The 16,248-nt window shown below is 45.4% G+C and overlaps 1 protein-coding gene across 1 annotated transcript in view; it reads right to left on the reverse strand.

The window, feature by feature from the left end:
* Positions 1–2,806: 2,806 nt before the first annotated feature.
* Positions 2,807–16,248, reverse strand: part of MYO15B (myosin XVB) — a 721,855-nt gene continuing 708,413 nt past the window's right edge. The window contains exon 43 of the mRNA XM_069654768.1: positions 2,807–4,810. Coding sequence (XP_069510869.1) covers positions 4,745–4,810 — 66 coding nt within the window. The 3' untranslated portion in view covers positions 2,807–4,744. The remainder of the gene's footprint in view (positions 4,811–16,248) is intronic.

The following is a 16,248-nucleotide window of genomic DNA, read 5'->3' on the forward strand; positions in this document are numbered from 1 at the left end:
AGATGGAGGTTGCTGAGAGCAGAGTCGGAGGTGGAGTCTGTAGTGGGGGAAGGGGGATGAAGGTGGATGTGAAGGCAGCAGCTGACACTCGTCATTGGACAGATGTTCGTGAGCGAGGATGGCAGGGCTAGGGGAGGTGCAGTCAGATGGCCGAGAGGACCCAGGTGAGAGGAGAGTGTGGTTTGACCAGGAGAAGGGGGTGATCAGTGGGAAGGAAAGTTAAAGATCAGTGTGGATGAAGGTATCGAGTGTATCCAGCCGAGTGCGTTGGACCAGAAAGGAGAGTGGAGAGGGAGAGCGAGGTGCAAAGGCCACGGAAGAGAGCAGATGCCGTGATTGAGTCAAGGGGGTTGTTGAAATCGCCCACAAGTAGTTTAGATGTGGTTGTGAGGAGAGAGGAGGAGAAATCGGCCCATTTAGAGAGGAACAGGGTGGTAGAGCCAGGTGACCTGTAGATAGTGGCAATGGTCATAGAGGAGCTGGAAGGGATGACCAGTTTGAAAACCAGGCTCTCGAAGGAAGAGTAAGGCTTGGTGGATATAAGGGAGGAAGCGACCCACTCAGGAAAAACCAGAGGAACCCCACCGCCAGCACTGTTATGGCGAGGCTTGGAGATGATCTTATAGCCATCAGGGAGAAGGGAGTCAAAAGCAGTGACTGATCTGGCATTGAACCACGTCTCGGTAAGAGCAAGGATATCGAGGTCAATGTCTTCAAAAAGGAGGCAGATGTCGGCAGAGTGTTTGATGGCAGAACAAGCATTAAGTGTGGCTAAATGCAAGCGGTCTCCACCTTTTTGAAGGTTTTCCAAGCAGGGGTACAGGGGCCTGGTACACCAATCGGATGGGGGTGGGGGGACATAGAGAGTGGAAGAGGCAGTAGCAGATGGGAAGGAAGTTAATGAGGGACGGCAGGCCCCGGTCAAAGAGGAGGAGGTCGGGTTGAGGACCCTGAACCAAGATGGTGCCAGTGTGATAGACATTAATGATACACCTGGATGCAAAACCCGCCAAGAGGACTTCCCATTTAGTGCCACCATTAATGGAAGAGGATGGGAGGGGAGAGAGAGTAGAGATGAGGAGTCCATAGATCTGGAGAGGGGACAGAAAAGAGGATACCAGTGAAGATCCGTTTGGAAGTTGCGCTGACCTAGGTTGGCGAGGGTTAGTGGCCAGGATGTCAAGACAAAGTCTGCCCAATTGTGCCATTTTTTAATAAACTGATGGTGTAACCTGATCGAGCAGGTGTTCCTTTCTTTTCAATCTGGAGCCCCTGATTTTTCTTGGCACCTTCCATTACAGACACATGGCTGATGAAGAACGTTGTCCATTGTGGGTCATGTTTGAATTGGTCAGTTTTAAATTGCCCTTCCTTTGTCTTGAATAACTGTTCTTATAGAACTCTGTTGGATGTCTTTTGGGACACAGATGCTCATTTTGCATCTGATGTTGTTTGACATGACATCATCCAGGCAGCAATTTACTAGCTATCGTTGCCGAGTTCTGAAGGTCACTGCAAGGGCCTTTGTGACATACTGGACCCTGAATGAGCAATGGAGACCCTAAATGGTTTTGTCTGCTCTCGGATGTACGTCAAATGTACTCCCTCTATCTGAAGCTCCAGAGTTCGTGTAGGAGGCATGCATAGTTTGGTGAAATTAGCGGTTGCCAGGCAGTCATGATATCAGGGGCAGGTTTGTCATATAAAGAGTATGGCAGGGGGGTGTACCAGCCTAAGTTATGATTGAGGGGCATTGGAACGGTACCAGGTCTGTGATTCTCTTGCTCCCTTCTCCGTGCTGCAGCGGTGTGGAGTGCTCTACTTTATTTGACACTGTTCAATTATAAATGATGCTATCCTAAGGAGGTAGATTTAAGGAGTGGCAGTGGCAAAAAAAAAGGACGTGGATGGCCTTATGGTGGGACGTCTTCCTGTCTCCAGGTTTAGTAATTAGTTCTAAAGCTGCAAGCAAAGATTAAAACAATGTAAATATGGGTCAAACTAACCTTACCTAACTGAGATTCAGTTCTCCAGCATGTAACCTGAGAGCGGTCTCTTCAGAACGTAGGCCTCCTTGTTTTATACTTTTTTCTCGTTCACCATCTTAATTGCTATGTCGACTACAGTATATTGGAATGATTTTGCAAACTTCTGAGAGTTGTTTTTTGTGTATGAATCACTACATTTAACAGCACATTCCTTACCTAGCATTTGACATTGTTCCTCAGTGAACAGCATAAAACCTTGATCCACAGAATGCAGTTGTAGAAATAATGTGCCAGCTGTGCCCTTGAGCCCTCTAAGATGTAACCGATGATCTATTCTGGTGCCTAAATGTCCTCCCCTGGTTGCTTGTACATCGCTTGCTGCCAATTGACCCCACTCACTTTTTTACGTCTGCTTCTCACTGTTTTCTTCCTCCTATGATTGTAAAGCGCTCCGTTGCCTCCTGAAGCTAGGCCCACGCTCAATACATACCATCATGATGATAATACGTTGTAAACTTCGAAGCCTGGCTACAGGTTTTCTACCTCTTATCTTCCCCATGCTCATTTTCTTTCTTCCAGCATAGCCCAGGCGCGCCCACAGTGCTCCACTCCGCGGGCAGCCCAAGTGCTCTGAAACTACTACCATGCTGTAGTATAAAAGCTTATTAACACAACCTAAAATGTGGCGCCAAGAAACCTCTTATGGTTGGTATACATTTATGAAGGGCAACATATGCAATAATACATTTCGGGGTCTCGCCTGATCCTCATTATCGAAAAAAAAGTAAATGTTGAAATCCTGGGGCTTAAAATGCGTATTTTAGTTCTGCAAATCAGATTTATTTAGCATCTTGCAACTTTCTGCTGTAATTGGTCTAAGTGAGGGGGAAGGAAAGAGGAAAATACTATTTTACAGCACCAACCCAGTCAATCACATTTAAATCACCAATATCTGTCATATAATAGAACTGCTGGCTGTTTTGACTATTTCCTGCATAGCTCACTAATGTTTTTACATAAATACATGAATTATGAACTCTACCCGCCATCATTATTTGCAGGCTTCTTGGGCACATGGAGCCACCCGTAAATGATTCAATCATGAGCAAGTCTGGGTGAACAGGCAAACGTCTTTAAAGCGATAGGCTGAGATGCTCCATTCTAACAGAAATTAAAATCAGAAACTCAAAATAGATTGAAAAGTTTACCCCTAAAATGCACCATTGTTGCACCCAAGAGTTCCTGACTGGGACCCAACCCAAAGCCCCACCACAATACCGCCCCAACACACCTCTCCCATCTGGGCCCTTTATGTCCTTCTTGCCGAAGGGGCCCCTCGTTTAAATCTGCCCCTGCCCAAGATGAAATCTCTGATTTCTTTAACACCACAGGGTTTACCGTTTCAGCCTTTCTTCTGCCTCTCCCATAGCTCAAGATTTAACCACTTAATATCATGTTCATTGATGTTCAAGACCACAGTATGTACTCATTTTATCAATAGACCTCATTTTTAATATAAATTCACAGTTCTCACTGCAATAATTAGGTTTTACAGAAAGCTACGATGGCAAAAGAAATCATCTAAAAATACAAAATGTTTGCCCCCTTGAAATAATGATGGTCATGAGATACAGCTTCATGGACGGCATTGCTATTCTACAACCACATGCATGTCTTGGCCACTGTGTTGCTGGGTCGTGAAATCCCTTTGCTGCCCACATCTACCCGGCTAGACAGTTTCGTGGGCAACCCACTCATTTGCGGTCTTGTTTTTGCTTGATTGGGCGCAATCTATACGTAGAGTGATCACAGCCTGGCCTTTTGCCTTTCATGCCTTCTCTCAGAATATCTAAGTTGGCTTTTTGTGCATGGTCGAGTCAGCCATAAAGTAAACCTCCTTCATCTTCCATGGGTATCAAAAGGAGAAGACCCTGTTCCTACGGGCCTAGTATATTACATTTTACTGAAACTTTCTGCGCAGTGCCTCAGTCCTTCAGATTCTGTGGTGGGTTGGGGGTCTGAAGGATGGAGTTTGAGCTCATGTTGGTTGTTCTTGCTCCGTTTGCTGAATTTCAACAACTGGAGCTCATTTGATAATGAATGGCCACACTGACCTGGCACGCAGAAGTTGTGCTTTTGGCCAGCAGCGAAGATTTAACCGAAGACATTTAAAACTTTGCATTTCATAGCTATTATTTATATATGCAGCATTAAATTAAATATAATTTACTCTTATTATTTTACATTATATAAAGTGCATTGAATCTGTTTTTCAAACTCATTTACTGGAGTGCTTATTCATGTGTCTATCTGTGCTATATATGACCCTGTGGGCATCAGCCTGGAGTGATGTCAAAGGTAGCCATTATCCTGGTGGGAGTTTTGTGGTAGGCGTTAGCCCTGTGAGTTTAGTTGGTGAGCTTCAGCTTGCATTGATGACACCGTTGGGCATTAGCCAGGCATATTTATACTTGGAGTGATGTTATTTCTGGGCATCAACCTTTAGATGTCATTCTACAATGTCACTCAGATTTTTAGGAGACTTCACAGACGGGCTATGCCACATACATGTCTGGCCCTGGTCTTCCCACATTCCAGCGCATGTCTTGGCCTCCTGGATATCCTGCTATAAGACCATAAGAGCAGATACACTTCAGTTCAGTGGTCTCGGGGCAGAATATGTTACAGTGCATGCTGCAGCCTTTTGGTCCTTGGCTTTCTTGACAACAGTGTTGGAGTGAGGGCGCGATATGTTCTTATGGGTTCGATGCCGAGTCCAGATCCTGCATGATGATGGCGATGCTGTGATAGACCTCTTTAGCCTGCAAGGAAAGGAAAGATAGAAAAAACGTCAGACCTGCCCTTCTCTGGATATGTCCCTCACGCTGACGCATGCGGCTGAACAGCTTGACGAAGGGAGGGGACCGACTGCCGGCCAGTTGGCAGCTTAATGGGTATTGCATGGGCCCACTGAAGTAAAATGACAGTCCCACAGAAATACAGAAATGGGTGTGCTGGGATAAAGGGAATCCCCAGTCAACTGAGCCTGGGAGCGCATGATCAAGTGAATGCCGGCATAAGTAGGAGTGCCAGAGTTAAGTGAGTCCCCTAATATCAGAGGAGTAAAATGAGATAAACTAGTGAGACAGTCCAGTGACCGGGGGTCACGTGTCTGCAGTAATTGGACTTCATGAGCCAGGATAGAGCTATAAGCTGTGCCTGTGCTGGAGACATCAGTCCAATCATGAAATCCACCTACTTATTGTGTTTTTGGTTTAACAAACATTTCACAAGAAAACAAAAATATATAAAATATCAACAGATTAGCATGTCGTAATGAAGACAGTTAAATCAATGTATCCTCTAGAAATAGTCAATTCAGAATTTTTTAAAAAAAGATAAAAAGCATGTAGAAGTATAGTCAATAGCAACTATACTAGCATTGACATTAGCTTCCAGTATGTCATATAATATCTTTAAAAGTCTACCTAGATTTAAAATCAAGGATGTCTGTTGGCCCCCCATGAAACGTACACACAATTGTTGTGTGCAAATTAAGAAAAGTATGCAGTGAGCAAATCCTGTGCTGATATACATTCTGTGACAAGATGTTTAGAAGACCTTTAGAAGATCATTTTTGTTTAATCTGCAAAAACGCAGTGCCTTTGGGATTTGTAAATCCGCGTATGCCTGTGACGTGTCAGCCAGTGTTATGGAGTCATGGGAGAAGAGGTGCTCTATAGAAAAGTGTGATCAGAGAGCTGGTGAAAAACAGAGGTGCAATTGGGACATAGTGACCAGAAATCCTGTAAAATACAAGTGAGGTTAAAAGGTTTACATTTTTTTCGGGGTACGGTCATTTTGATGGTGTAATATGCACAAAAAACTCAAAACTCGGGTTCAAGTTGAATCTCCTTTATTTATACACAGGGGTCGAAAACTTTTCCACGGTTTCCCTGACTCAGTTACGAGACTGAACTGCGGACCAGTCAGAGAATATTTCAGGGCTGTTATGGCAATTCTTCTGGTCAAACATTCGAACTCCATGATCGAGACATTTTATTTACTGTTAAATAGATTTCAACTTGTTAGATTCCCTGATGCTTTTTTGACATGATTCCCTCAGCCCCACTTTTGAAACTTTTTGAAATCTTTGTCTGGTTCACCAACCCTTTTATGGCCAAGGAGCTTGGGGAGAAGTTTGTCCACTACACTCCTGAATGCATACTTCACTCTAGCAATGCTAACTTGCTGGTGATGCCTAGGTTCAATGGGTCGGCGGACAAGCTTTCTTGTTCGCTGCAGCGATACTGTGGAAGGGTCTTCCTTCTAACCCTAGGGCAACAGAGAACCATCTTCTGTTTAGACGTCTTCTTAAAACGTTCTTTTTTCCTAAATGGGTGGGCTAGTCTGTTCTTTTCTCTCCTGGCGTCAAGAGCCCTACTGGCAGCCGTGTGCATTATAAATAAAATTAACATAACATACCACAGGGAGCTCATTTTTATTGGGGCATAACATTGATGGAAGGCATAACAGCTTTGTGTCAGGCCTGTATGCCTTCCATTAATGTCCAACCCCATCTTCATTCATTTGTATGTCAGAGAGGAGGGGCAGACCGCAACTTGCATTTCTGCGGTCTTGCTTCCTCTCTGCCATACTTAAGCCCCAGAAAGTGCTCGAGATCGCTATGGCGCCATTCTGCTGTATGGGCCAATAGTGATCCACTGTAAATGCTGTGTATGTTGCCTTTTGCCCTGCACATTTGCACTCCGCCGTGCAAATGACCAAAATGTGGTGGCGTGGAGCTGCTATGTGTATGTCTACACTTAACGGCTCACTGCCACCAAATTACGGCCTACACTTTTCTTTACGGGTGATGCCAACTCAGAACCCCAAATTTCCTGTAGGCTGACACAGGCAGCATTTTGCTCGACTGGTAATTATATCTAATTTGCTAAACTCTTTCAAAAAGCAGATATAAGTGCCATATGTACTCTTAGTATGATCAGCTATACAACATGATGTCATCAGTGTTAGATCCCAGCAGAATTACGATGGTGGCATAATATGGTGTCACTAAGCTTCTGGAAATCGGCTGGAGCTCAGTGCAACCCAAAGGGGAGGACAGTACTCAGAAATATTCATTCAGAGGTCGAAAAAGGGTATCTACGGGGACCAGCAGGACATGCCAACAACCTTCAGTTGTATCAGGGATGGAGATAATCATAGCCAGTCTAATCTTCGCAAGTGGCATAGGTTAGATATAGAACTGGGAGAATTTGTTCACTTTCTACTGCCACCCTATTTTTTGGCTAGCTCAATAGGAAGAGGACCACTGGGTATGGGACCTTTCAATGACATTTATCTTCACCATCTCAATTTCCTTCTATATGGTTTATCGGTGTGCTTTTGGGAGCTGAACGTCTCTAAGTCAGTTGGAGGATCCTGTGGGGGTTGCGATGAAAGAACCTCGGGATAGATCCTGGTTGCTCAGAAAATACATTAGAGGGGCGGGTCAAAGTCTTCTGGGATAAGGCAGGTGTCAGACATTTTCATTGGGCTGCACTTCCCCACCAGTTAAGTATAATTCGGTTTCCAGGATTGTTAATGTGATAGACCTGTATTTTTCTTCTCACGTCTATCTGTTTGTTGCACTTTATACGACTGGTCAACATGGATTTCAGTAATGTGGCAGTGGCCGTGCCCCTGTGCCAGGAGCTTCTGATTAGTGGTAGGGGGTATTGGGTTCCAAGTGAATAACTTGCCTGCAAGATTTCATCAGTGAGGCTTTTTTATTTCTTTTCCTGACCTCTGAAATATCTTCCCAAAATATTCTAGGAGAGCTGTCAGTTACTACTGTAATCTTCAATCCTAGAATACTTGCGGGGGATGGGGGGTGTTTGATTTTAGTCGGGGTGCAAATTTGGGGAAATGTTACCCCTGGTGGCATTTTTCTTGACCAGTTTTTCACTGGATACAGATTATTACGGTCACCAGGCCACCCAATTGGAATTTCTGAGACGAGCATCCAATAGTCTCTTCTGTTCATCTTAGCCCTGCTTCAAGTGCTGCTGTGTCTGTTCCCTGACCAGGATCCTCTGATATTGGTTTTTTTCAGTGACCTGGCCAGTATTGAGGGTCTGATCTTTGTGTTGAATTCGCCCTTTACACAGTATGCCCAGAAATTCTTGGTGATTTCTTCCATATACTAATTCGAAAGTGGGTATAGCCTGTGGATGCCTGAGGGGTCTGAAGCACAGGGAATGGGGTCAAGGATGCATTTAATTTGAATTCATTCCATGCCAGCTGATTAGCTTGTTTAGTAAGTGTTTTAATGTTCGATTAACTCTGTAGATTTATCTGTATTTGGTAGACAGGTTTTTACGGTCTTGATGCATAACAGATGCTTCATTTCCCCTGTAACTCTTGACATGACTCATCCGTTGATTGGTAAGAATCTGTTCCCGAATCCCACAGGTGGAAGAAAGGTACTAAATGCTTAAGGATTTGCTGTAGGGCATTGGCGCAGGGATGAAAGGACTTTGGGCAATGCCTTGCATAGTCTAATTTGACTAAGATGTACTTTTGCCTGCATTTGAAAGTTCCACTATACCAACTAGAGCCGTCCCTTTTCAGAAGAGGATGTCTGCAATAGGCAGTGGTTATGGCGGGGCTTTGGAAAATATGCCTGGAAGGTGTTTTCTCAGATTGGCTGTGGGATTGAGTCTTTGCCTTGCCTAGGTGCCCCAAGTTCCCCAGACCATCACATCCTTGTGTGCATGGTCCTCGTCAGGAACCTTAACAACCCCTGGCTGTCCAGGGCTGGCTTGCCTGGTAAGTTGCTGAAATACGAGCTTGGTTCCCATAGAGAACTTCCCCACTGGTCAGGGGACAAGGAAAGAAAGAAACTTTCAATGCTCAGTCCACACGTAGCCTCAGGAGCATATTCTGCTTCCGTCAATAGAGTACAGTAGAGTAGAATACAGGTCCCTGCCCTGCATTAAAGGACTGCATATCTTTTGAGTCCCTTAACAGCTCCTGGAGATGCCTTGACCATTGGTAAGGATGCCCCTTATGCATGTCATCCAGAGTTCTCTGCGCTCCTTAATGAATAGGTGTCGTATCCTGGTCTGAGAGAAAGGCCACTGACTCAACACAGAAAGAATTTTGTATTAAAGAGGTTTATGCTCACACCTCAACTGGCTGACAACCCACTACCCATGGTTGTCTGCACCACCCAGAACACTATTATGGAAGTTTAGGCTCAAAGGCAACATCTGTATGCAGCTGTTGGTGCTGCATGCCCACGTGAACCTAGTCTCCTGCTCTTCACAAGAGCCCCCTTAATGAACAAAATAAGTCACAGTCTCGTCTCAAGCAACAAAGAGCTCCAGAATCTGCAGAGTAGCTGCTACAAGCAAGACTGCAAATCCAAGATGGTGGTCAGCACAGAATTAAGCTGGGATCACAGAGCCGCACACAGGTCCACCTGCCAAACTGCAACAGCTGAGAAGTATGTAGTACCCTGATGAGCACTCCAACCGCAGCACTCGCACATTGGGTATATAAAGGTGAAGTCATTCACACAACTGGGAGCCGCGTGGGTAATCCCACCAGAGCATAAGGAAAGCAGTTGCAGGTGTGGGAGTAAGGGGTTTAATGCCTGAGGTGAAGTACAGTACATGACAGAGCTGCAAGAAGGAAAGGTGCAGAGCGGTGTGAGCAAAGGTTGAGGAGCAGTAAGACAGAAGATGGAGAACAGGGATAGAAAGATGAGGTAGAAGGATAGAAGGGTGAGGTATGGGGCAGAATGGGGAGAGGAGATAGAGAGGAGTTTGGAGGAGGTGAAAAGAATGAATAATGAGTAATGAAATCCAAGAAGGGAGAAGCAGCATTAAGTAGGAGTGCTAAGAGGGATGGTGGAATACCAGAAGGGGTAAGGAGAAGACAAGACAATGAATTAAAGTGGTGGAGGTGGAGATGAGACTGTGGCAGAATGCAGAGGAGGAGAGAGAGAAGCAAGGAAGCGGGAAGGGGGCTGAAGGCCAAAGGGGTAGTGATGAGGAGGGGCCCAAGGAGAGGGTGAACAAGAGAGGTTTTTTTGAGACCGTAGTGGCTAGAAAGACCCTTGAGCTTGGTGAAGGAGTTAGTTCCCAACAGCCTCCCAACCGGATTAGGCCTACCAGCCCAAGGGCTTAATGTCATTTTGCATTATATTTTACTGTCTGAGGCCTGGCTCTGGTTTAAAGAGGCAAATGCACTGGGGGTTGATGCCAACTTTGCCTGAGAAAAAGTAAGACATTCTGGCAATGTGTACAAAAGCCAAGCAAGCAAACTCAACAGTCAAGAAGGAAGTGCTGGGCACTTAAACCCAAAGTCTCTAAGTGATTTGTTATCCACTGTCAAAATCTTAGGGAGACTGGGAAGGATGAAGAACACGGTCCTGTGCAGTAACTTGTTTCTTATGTTGATTTCCGAATAAGTAATAGCAGTTATACCAAAAACTTTATATTTTTGTTGATTGTAATGAAAACCCTTCAGTTGCAGTGTCCCCCATTTACTTCACCTAGAAAACGTACCCTACATTTACTGTCACTTACTTTGTCATACATTTACTTCTTCATGCCTTTACTATGTCTGCATCTTCACATTGTTAAGGTGGCAATGGATGTGGTTAAGGTTAGCTAAAGCTTAGGATGAGGGTCAAGAGGTGGCATGGGGAGTAGGATATTGGCTAAAAAAGAAGGGTGGAGGTACAGGGCGTCTCCGCCTGTAATTACTAAGTGAATGCTAGGAGAAATGAAATACAGGAGAAGTAAATGTGACAAAGTGAATGTTTGGTGTAGTGAATGCTGGGGAGGTAAAGGCATACATCCAGAAGTGCAGAATTTGGCTTTGAGTCGTCTGTTGATCCGTCGACTGTGACCACGCTCTGCAGAAAGAGTGGAATGGCCCATTTTAAGGACATTTGACTGAAGAGATCTAGTACTGGGTTTTCCGAAATACTTTTATGTTGTTTTGGGCCTTCTTAACACAAAATATGGCCAGCTTCTCCTCCTGATCACCCAGTTGTGTGGATGGAACATTGGTCACCTGTTGAACTTCCGGAAGTAATCATTTCATCACAAAATAGCTTTCCAGTGGCAGCTCCCTCATGGATTTGGAGGGGCTGGGATCCTGGTTGCTGAGCAGGACCTGGACATTACCCCAGACAATCTAATCCATTATCCTGCCCTATGTAATGCTTGACATCCAAGCCAGATTTGGTGGCTAATCGTCCAAAGGTACTCTGCATAATCTCATGTAGGAGAACCATCCTATACTCAACACTGCAAAGATAATAGACTGCTGCCTCATGGGTGGTCCATTTGGCTTTGGGAGATAGGCAAATGATCCTCTATTTGGATCGGGTTTGGACCCTGGTTTCGGGTCCTGCTGATTCCACTTGTAACCCAAGCTACACCTTACTGATGATGCTCAATGCGGCCGAAACATGTCTGGGGTTGCATGTGGTCTCGTGCAGAAGGGATGTGAACCAGGCTGTTTGGCTGCACTGCTTTTTTTCTGGGGTGGAACCAAGCCTGATTTGCATATGTTCACTCCCATTTCTGTAATGGCTTGACAGGCTGACGAACGATGGCCTGGAGGGGTTGCCCAGAGCTAGCAAAAGACTAACGTTTAGTCCAATCCTTCAATCCATCACCACGGTTTGAACACCTTTATTTTCACATAGGAATGGGTTGGGTGAAGGCTTAACCTGCAGGGCAATACCCAAACTAAAAGCATCAGAATGGAAAAATACTGTTTGGGTATCAGAGAATAGTTGCAAGGATTTATATACAGGACCTATTGTCCCAAAACCGTAATATTCAAATACCCAATCTCTGTAGCCATTACATAGGACCTAATGTGCAAATCCAAAGTTTCTGGTACAGAGTTTCCAGCTCGTACCACATGCCTACCAGTAAGAATGATTTATTCCCCCTTGCTCAAGTTATTCTGACCACTTACACAAGGGTAGTCTACCTGGGCTTGAGCCCACCACAGGTTCAGTCGGTCTCTAGATATCTGGCTTATCCCAGGTTCTGGGGTATCGCGTCCCACCTGACCAGCAACAACTCTTCTCTCCTGGCAGTTACAGGCATCTGCCAGGTTCACCAACTATTACCCCAGTAGGCTAGTAGTAACATTCCAATTGCTTAGCATTCTCTTGGCCAGGATCTGGATTATACACCCAGCCAGCTCTCTGCAGCAAAGTTGCATGTGTTGTCTGATTGGCAAAAGGGAATTAGTAAAAACCTTAGTACGCTCTTCCTCTTTGCTTGTACCTCTGCACCTCCTCATCTCTGAACCACCATCCCAATTGTTTATATGCCTTTGCCTCTCAGAATGGGCGATTGGCTAGGCTCTTTCTTCAATATTTGTGGGTCTCCAGGATGTCTATTCTCTCTAAGTCCCACCTCTCCTCCATGTGTACAACCTTTGCTGCTTGCCTCTCCAAGGTGTGTCTCCCTCCTTCCTCTGTGCTTTAATTGCTTGGTTGCCCATGTGGATACTGGCAGAAGGCCTAAATAGCAATACAATCTTGATATCAGACTTAACTCTCATGGTGTCCATGCGACTCTGCACTCTCCCTACGTGTAAGTGGATAGTGAATCCCCCAAGTGGTGACACAATTCTGTATCTTTGGTGAGGTTAGCTTCTCCTACCCCAGCGGGCTTGCTGTGTTCATGTACCCCTGCTGCCTCTGTGCATATCTCTAGCCAGCAGGAGGGCCCAACTTTTCCATCGTGTCCCAGACATTCATATGTGGATGTGTGAGACATCAGCTGGCATAAGACGTTAGTAAGAAAAAGCAGACCCTGGGGCATCCTCCTTATATCCCCTTTAGGGGTCACGTCACAGAGCGGGTGGCTCCCTTTGGCCCCCTGGGCTCTTACCCAGCAGGCTTCTGGCAGGCACATAGTGTAACCCCTTGTTGCAGCATACAACCACCAATCAAGGCCATCATTCTTGTCAGGCCCTTATTTGAAGAAAAGTGCTCAGTTTGTTCAATGCCTTTCATCATGGGATCACCCTTCTGCTGAGCTGACGAGAGAGAGAGAGAGAGAGATCGATCCTCCACATTAATTCCCTAGCTTAACATCCACTTCTTTTGAAAAACATTCCTCCTAATTGATTCCTTCTGGATAAAGAATGTTCCAGTCACGTTCCAGCTGCCCTGATATTTTGGGAGAGCAACTAAATGAAGTAGTAATTACATTGACATTGTTCCATCTAGCTGTCCGGCCCAGCCAAGCAGGAAGCAAATAACAATTTGTCATCCAACCTTTACAATATATAATATTCATGAGATTGTTCTTCTTGGCTAAGCCCAATTCGAGACATTGTCTTGGATACTGGGCCCTGGAAAGCACCTCTTATTGTCATAAATGATATCTGTTTTCCTTGGAGAAGCACCAGCTTGTCATAAACTAGACCCTCATGTACTATGCAGCCAACACAGGGATTTTGGACAAGGGTGGAACATTTCCCCAAAGTAGATGATTGCAAGAGGTATCAATGCAGGTCCAGTGGGTCACAAAATCAAAACTGATTTGGTCAAGAATGAGCCAGTAAAATTTGTGACTTGAGATGCCATTGTTTGGCCACAGGATAGGGTGATGCATGGGAGGAGGGAAGGCCCTGAAGAATTGTTTTCACTGCAAGAGAAAGTCACCCAAAGGTATCCCTGTAACCTAAAATAAAAGAGGACAGGCCTTGGAGTTCAGATGGAACGCACAACAATAGATAGTCAAGTGGCCCCAAAAAGGAGGAAGACTTGTTGCGTTCCAATCCTTAAGGGGTGTGCTGAGACAGTCCGTCTGAGTGTTCCTTGGATCTCACGAGAGGTATGCATGGTGCTAAAGGACCACATTGTCACTATCTGAAAACACAGATTATGTACCGTAGTGCTTTCTTATGTTTTTTTCCAGAAACCTGCCAGATACACAGAACCCCCCCCCCCAAAATGACCATGACAGGTTTATTCCATGCAGGTTTTGCCCTCGACTCCATAAATGACTACCAGCGGCAACCTTGTCATTGAACAAAACAACAGAAATACAATGACATACTAGTTTCTTTTATCATCTCCAATGTTTCTCTGTTGACTGCTGAATCAAGTTCAATTTCTGTATTAATCCCATTTCCTGTGAAGTAAAATCTACATACATAATCTGGTGTGTTCAAGAAGATCTGGAGCCCATCTACTCCTTTATCTGCCTTCTTACAAAAAGAAATGACTGGGTGGGTAATTGGTACCAAGGGGGGTGCACCTATCCATTGATTCTAGATTCTTGCCCCTCGTTAATGGAGCAGCCTCTCTCTCTGTCTTCACTCTCAGCACTTCATATGCCGGCGAGCTGTTAACAACATGACCGTTCACCTTCCCTGCAGTCAGTGCTAAGAGCCCTCCCCTCATGAATGTGTGCTCCTGAAATAGCGGTAGCACCGTTTGCACTTTGACCCTGAAAATTAGCAGAACATTTTCATGTTGCCACCAGAAATTTGGAATGCCAGTGTTGACCTCCTCCACAACTTTCCATATTGCCCTCAGGAAATTATGACATTGTCACTGCTCCTGGAAAATGGCCATGCCACTAAAATCCCAAGGAAATTACCATTCCGGTTTCATAAATTCCATGGCAGTGTCACCCGAGATGGAAAAATTACTTACCGTAATGTTCTTTCTATGGATTCTTCTCCCGCAGATTCCTCATCTGATAGATATTCCCTCCAGGTCTGCTGCTTGGGAACCTTTTCGATAGGGGGTGTAGTGGACCTTGACCCGGCCGTCGACTTTTAATCCATTTTGCTCGGCGTCTGGCCGTATGCTCAGGTGTGACTTCCGGTGTATTATAAATACCATGTCACTACGCCCCAACCTCAGTTTCCCCCTTTTTTCCCCGAGCACCACATGCTCTATAGGAAAACTGAGAACACAAATGGGCTAATGAGCCCTTAAAAATGAAATAACTATAGACCTCCGAAGGGGGAACAATTGCAACAAGCACTACAAGTAGCATTAGAAAAATCTTTCTTTGCAGACAACGGACACATAGGACCATCACCAAGTCAATGTGAAAGAGAAGATGCGCGCCAACCACTGATGTTCTGAGCGGGGCTTGATGGGAGGGGAGATGAGGAATCTGCGGGAGAAGAATCCATAGAAAGAACATTACGATAAGTAATTTCTTCAATGGATTGCCTTTCTCCCGCAGATTCCTCATCTGATAGACTCCCAAAGCAGTAGATGAAGGAGGGCAGAAAGTTATACGAAGACATTTTGCAGCACTGCCCTGCCTAAATGCCTATTAGCTGTACGAGCTACATCCAGAATATAGTGCTTCGCAAAAGTATGGAGGGATGATCATGTCGTAGCGCAACAAATCTCCCGGACAGGTACGCCCTTCTGCAATGCTGTTGATGTTGAGACTCCCCTTGTCGAATGGGCCCTGATGCTTGCTGGTAATTCCTTTCCAGCGGACTGGTAACATTCCACTATGCAGAAAATTACCCAGCAGGATAAAGTCTGCTTAGGTATGGGAAAGCCTTTACGGGCCAAGGAATAGGCCACAAAGAGCTGGTCAGCTTTCCTGAAATCAGCTGTCCTTGCAATATAGTAACTCTGCACCCTTTTCAGGGCTAGGCGATGTGACCGTTTCTCCTGCTTGGAAGGATGCGGAGGAGGGTAGAAGACCGGAAAGTCAATGCGTGGAGTCAGGTGAAATTCTGAGATAGCCTTGTGAAGGAAGCCAGGCCTTACCCTAAATGAAACTTTCTCCCAGAAAAAAACACAGGAAGGGTGGTTAACAGCAAGCCTGCAGTTCACTCACCCGCCTACCAGATGTAATAGCCACCAAGAAGGCTGTTTTCAAAGAGAGGAGCCATAAGGGTCAGAGGGAGCCGCCATCAGAAAGGTCAGAACCAGATTAAGGTCCCAATCCTGGACAACAAAGGGAGTTGGCGGAAACTAATTTACAATGCCTTTCAGGGATTGTGCCATTACCGGGATCATAGAAAATGAGCCTTGATCTGGGGACCTTTTAAACACAGACAAGGCTGCCAAATATCCTTTGGCTGGGGTGACCTGAAGGCCTGCCGAGGCCAGTGACAGAAGGAACTCCATCACTGTAGTGGTGGGGCAAGAGATTGGGAGGGGGGGTCAATCTCGTGTTCCCTGCACCATGCCTCAAATCTTCTCCATCTGTTTGCGTAC

Source organism: Ambystoma mexicanum, chromosome 3q, assembly GCF_040938575.1.
Source record: "Ambystoma mexicanum isolate Mex_15411 chromosome 3q, UKY_AmexF1_1, whole genome shotgun sequence".
NCBI lineage: Eukaryota > Metazoa > Chordata > Amphibia > Caudata > Ambystomatidae > Ambystoma > Ambystoma mexicanum.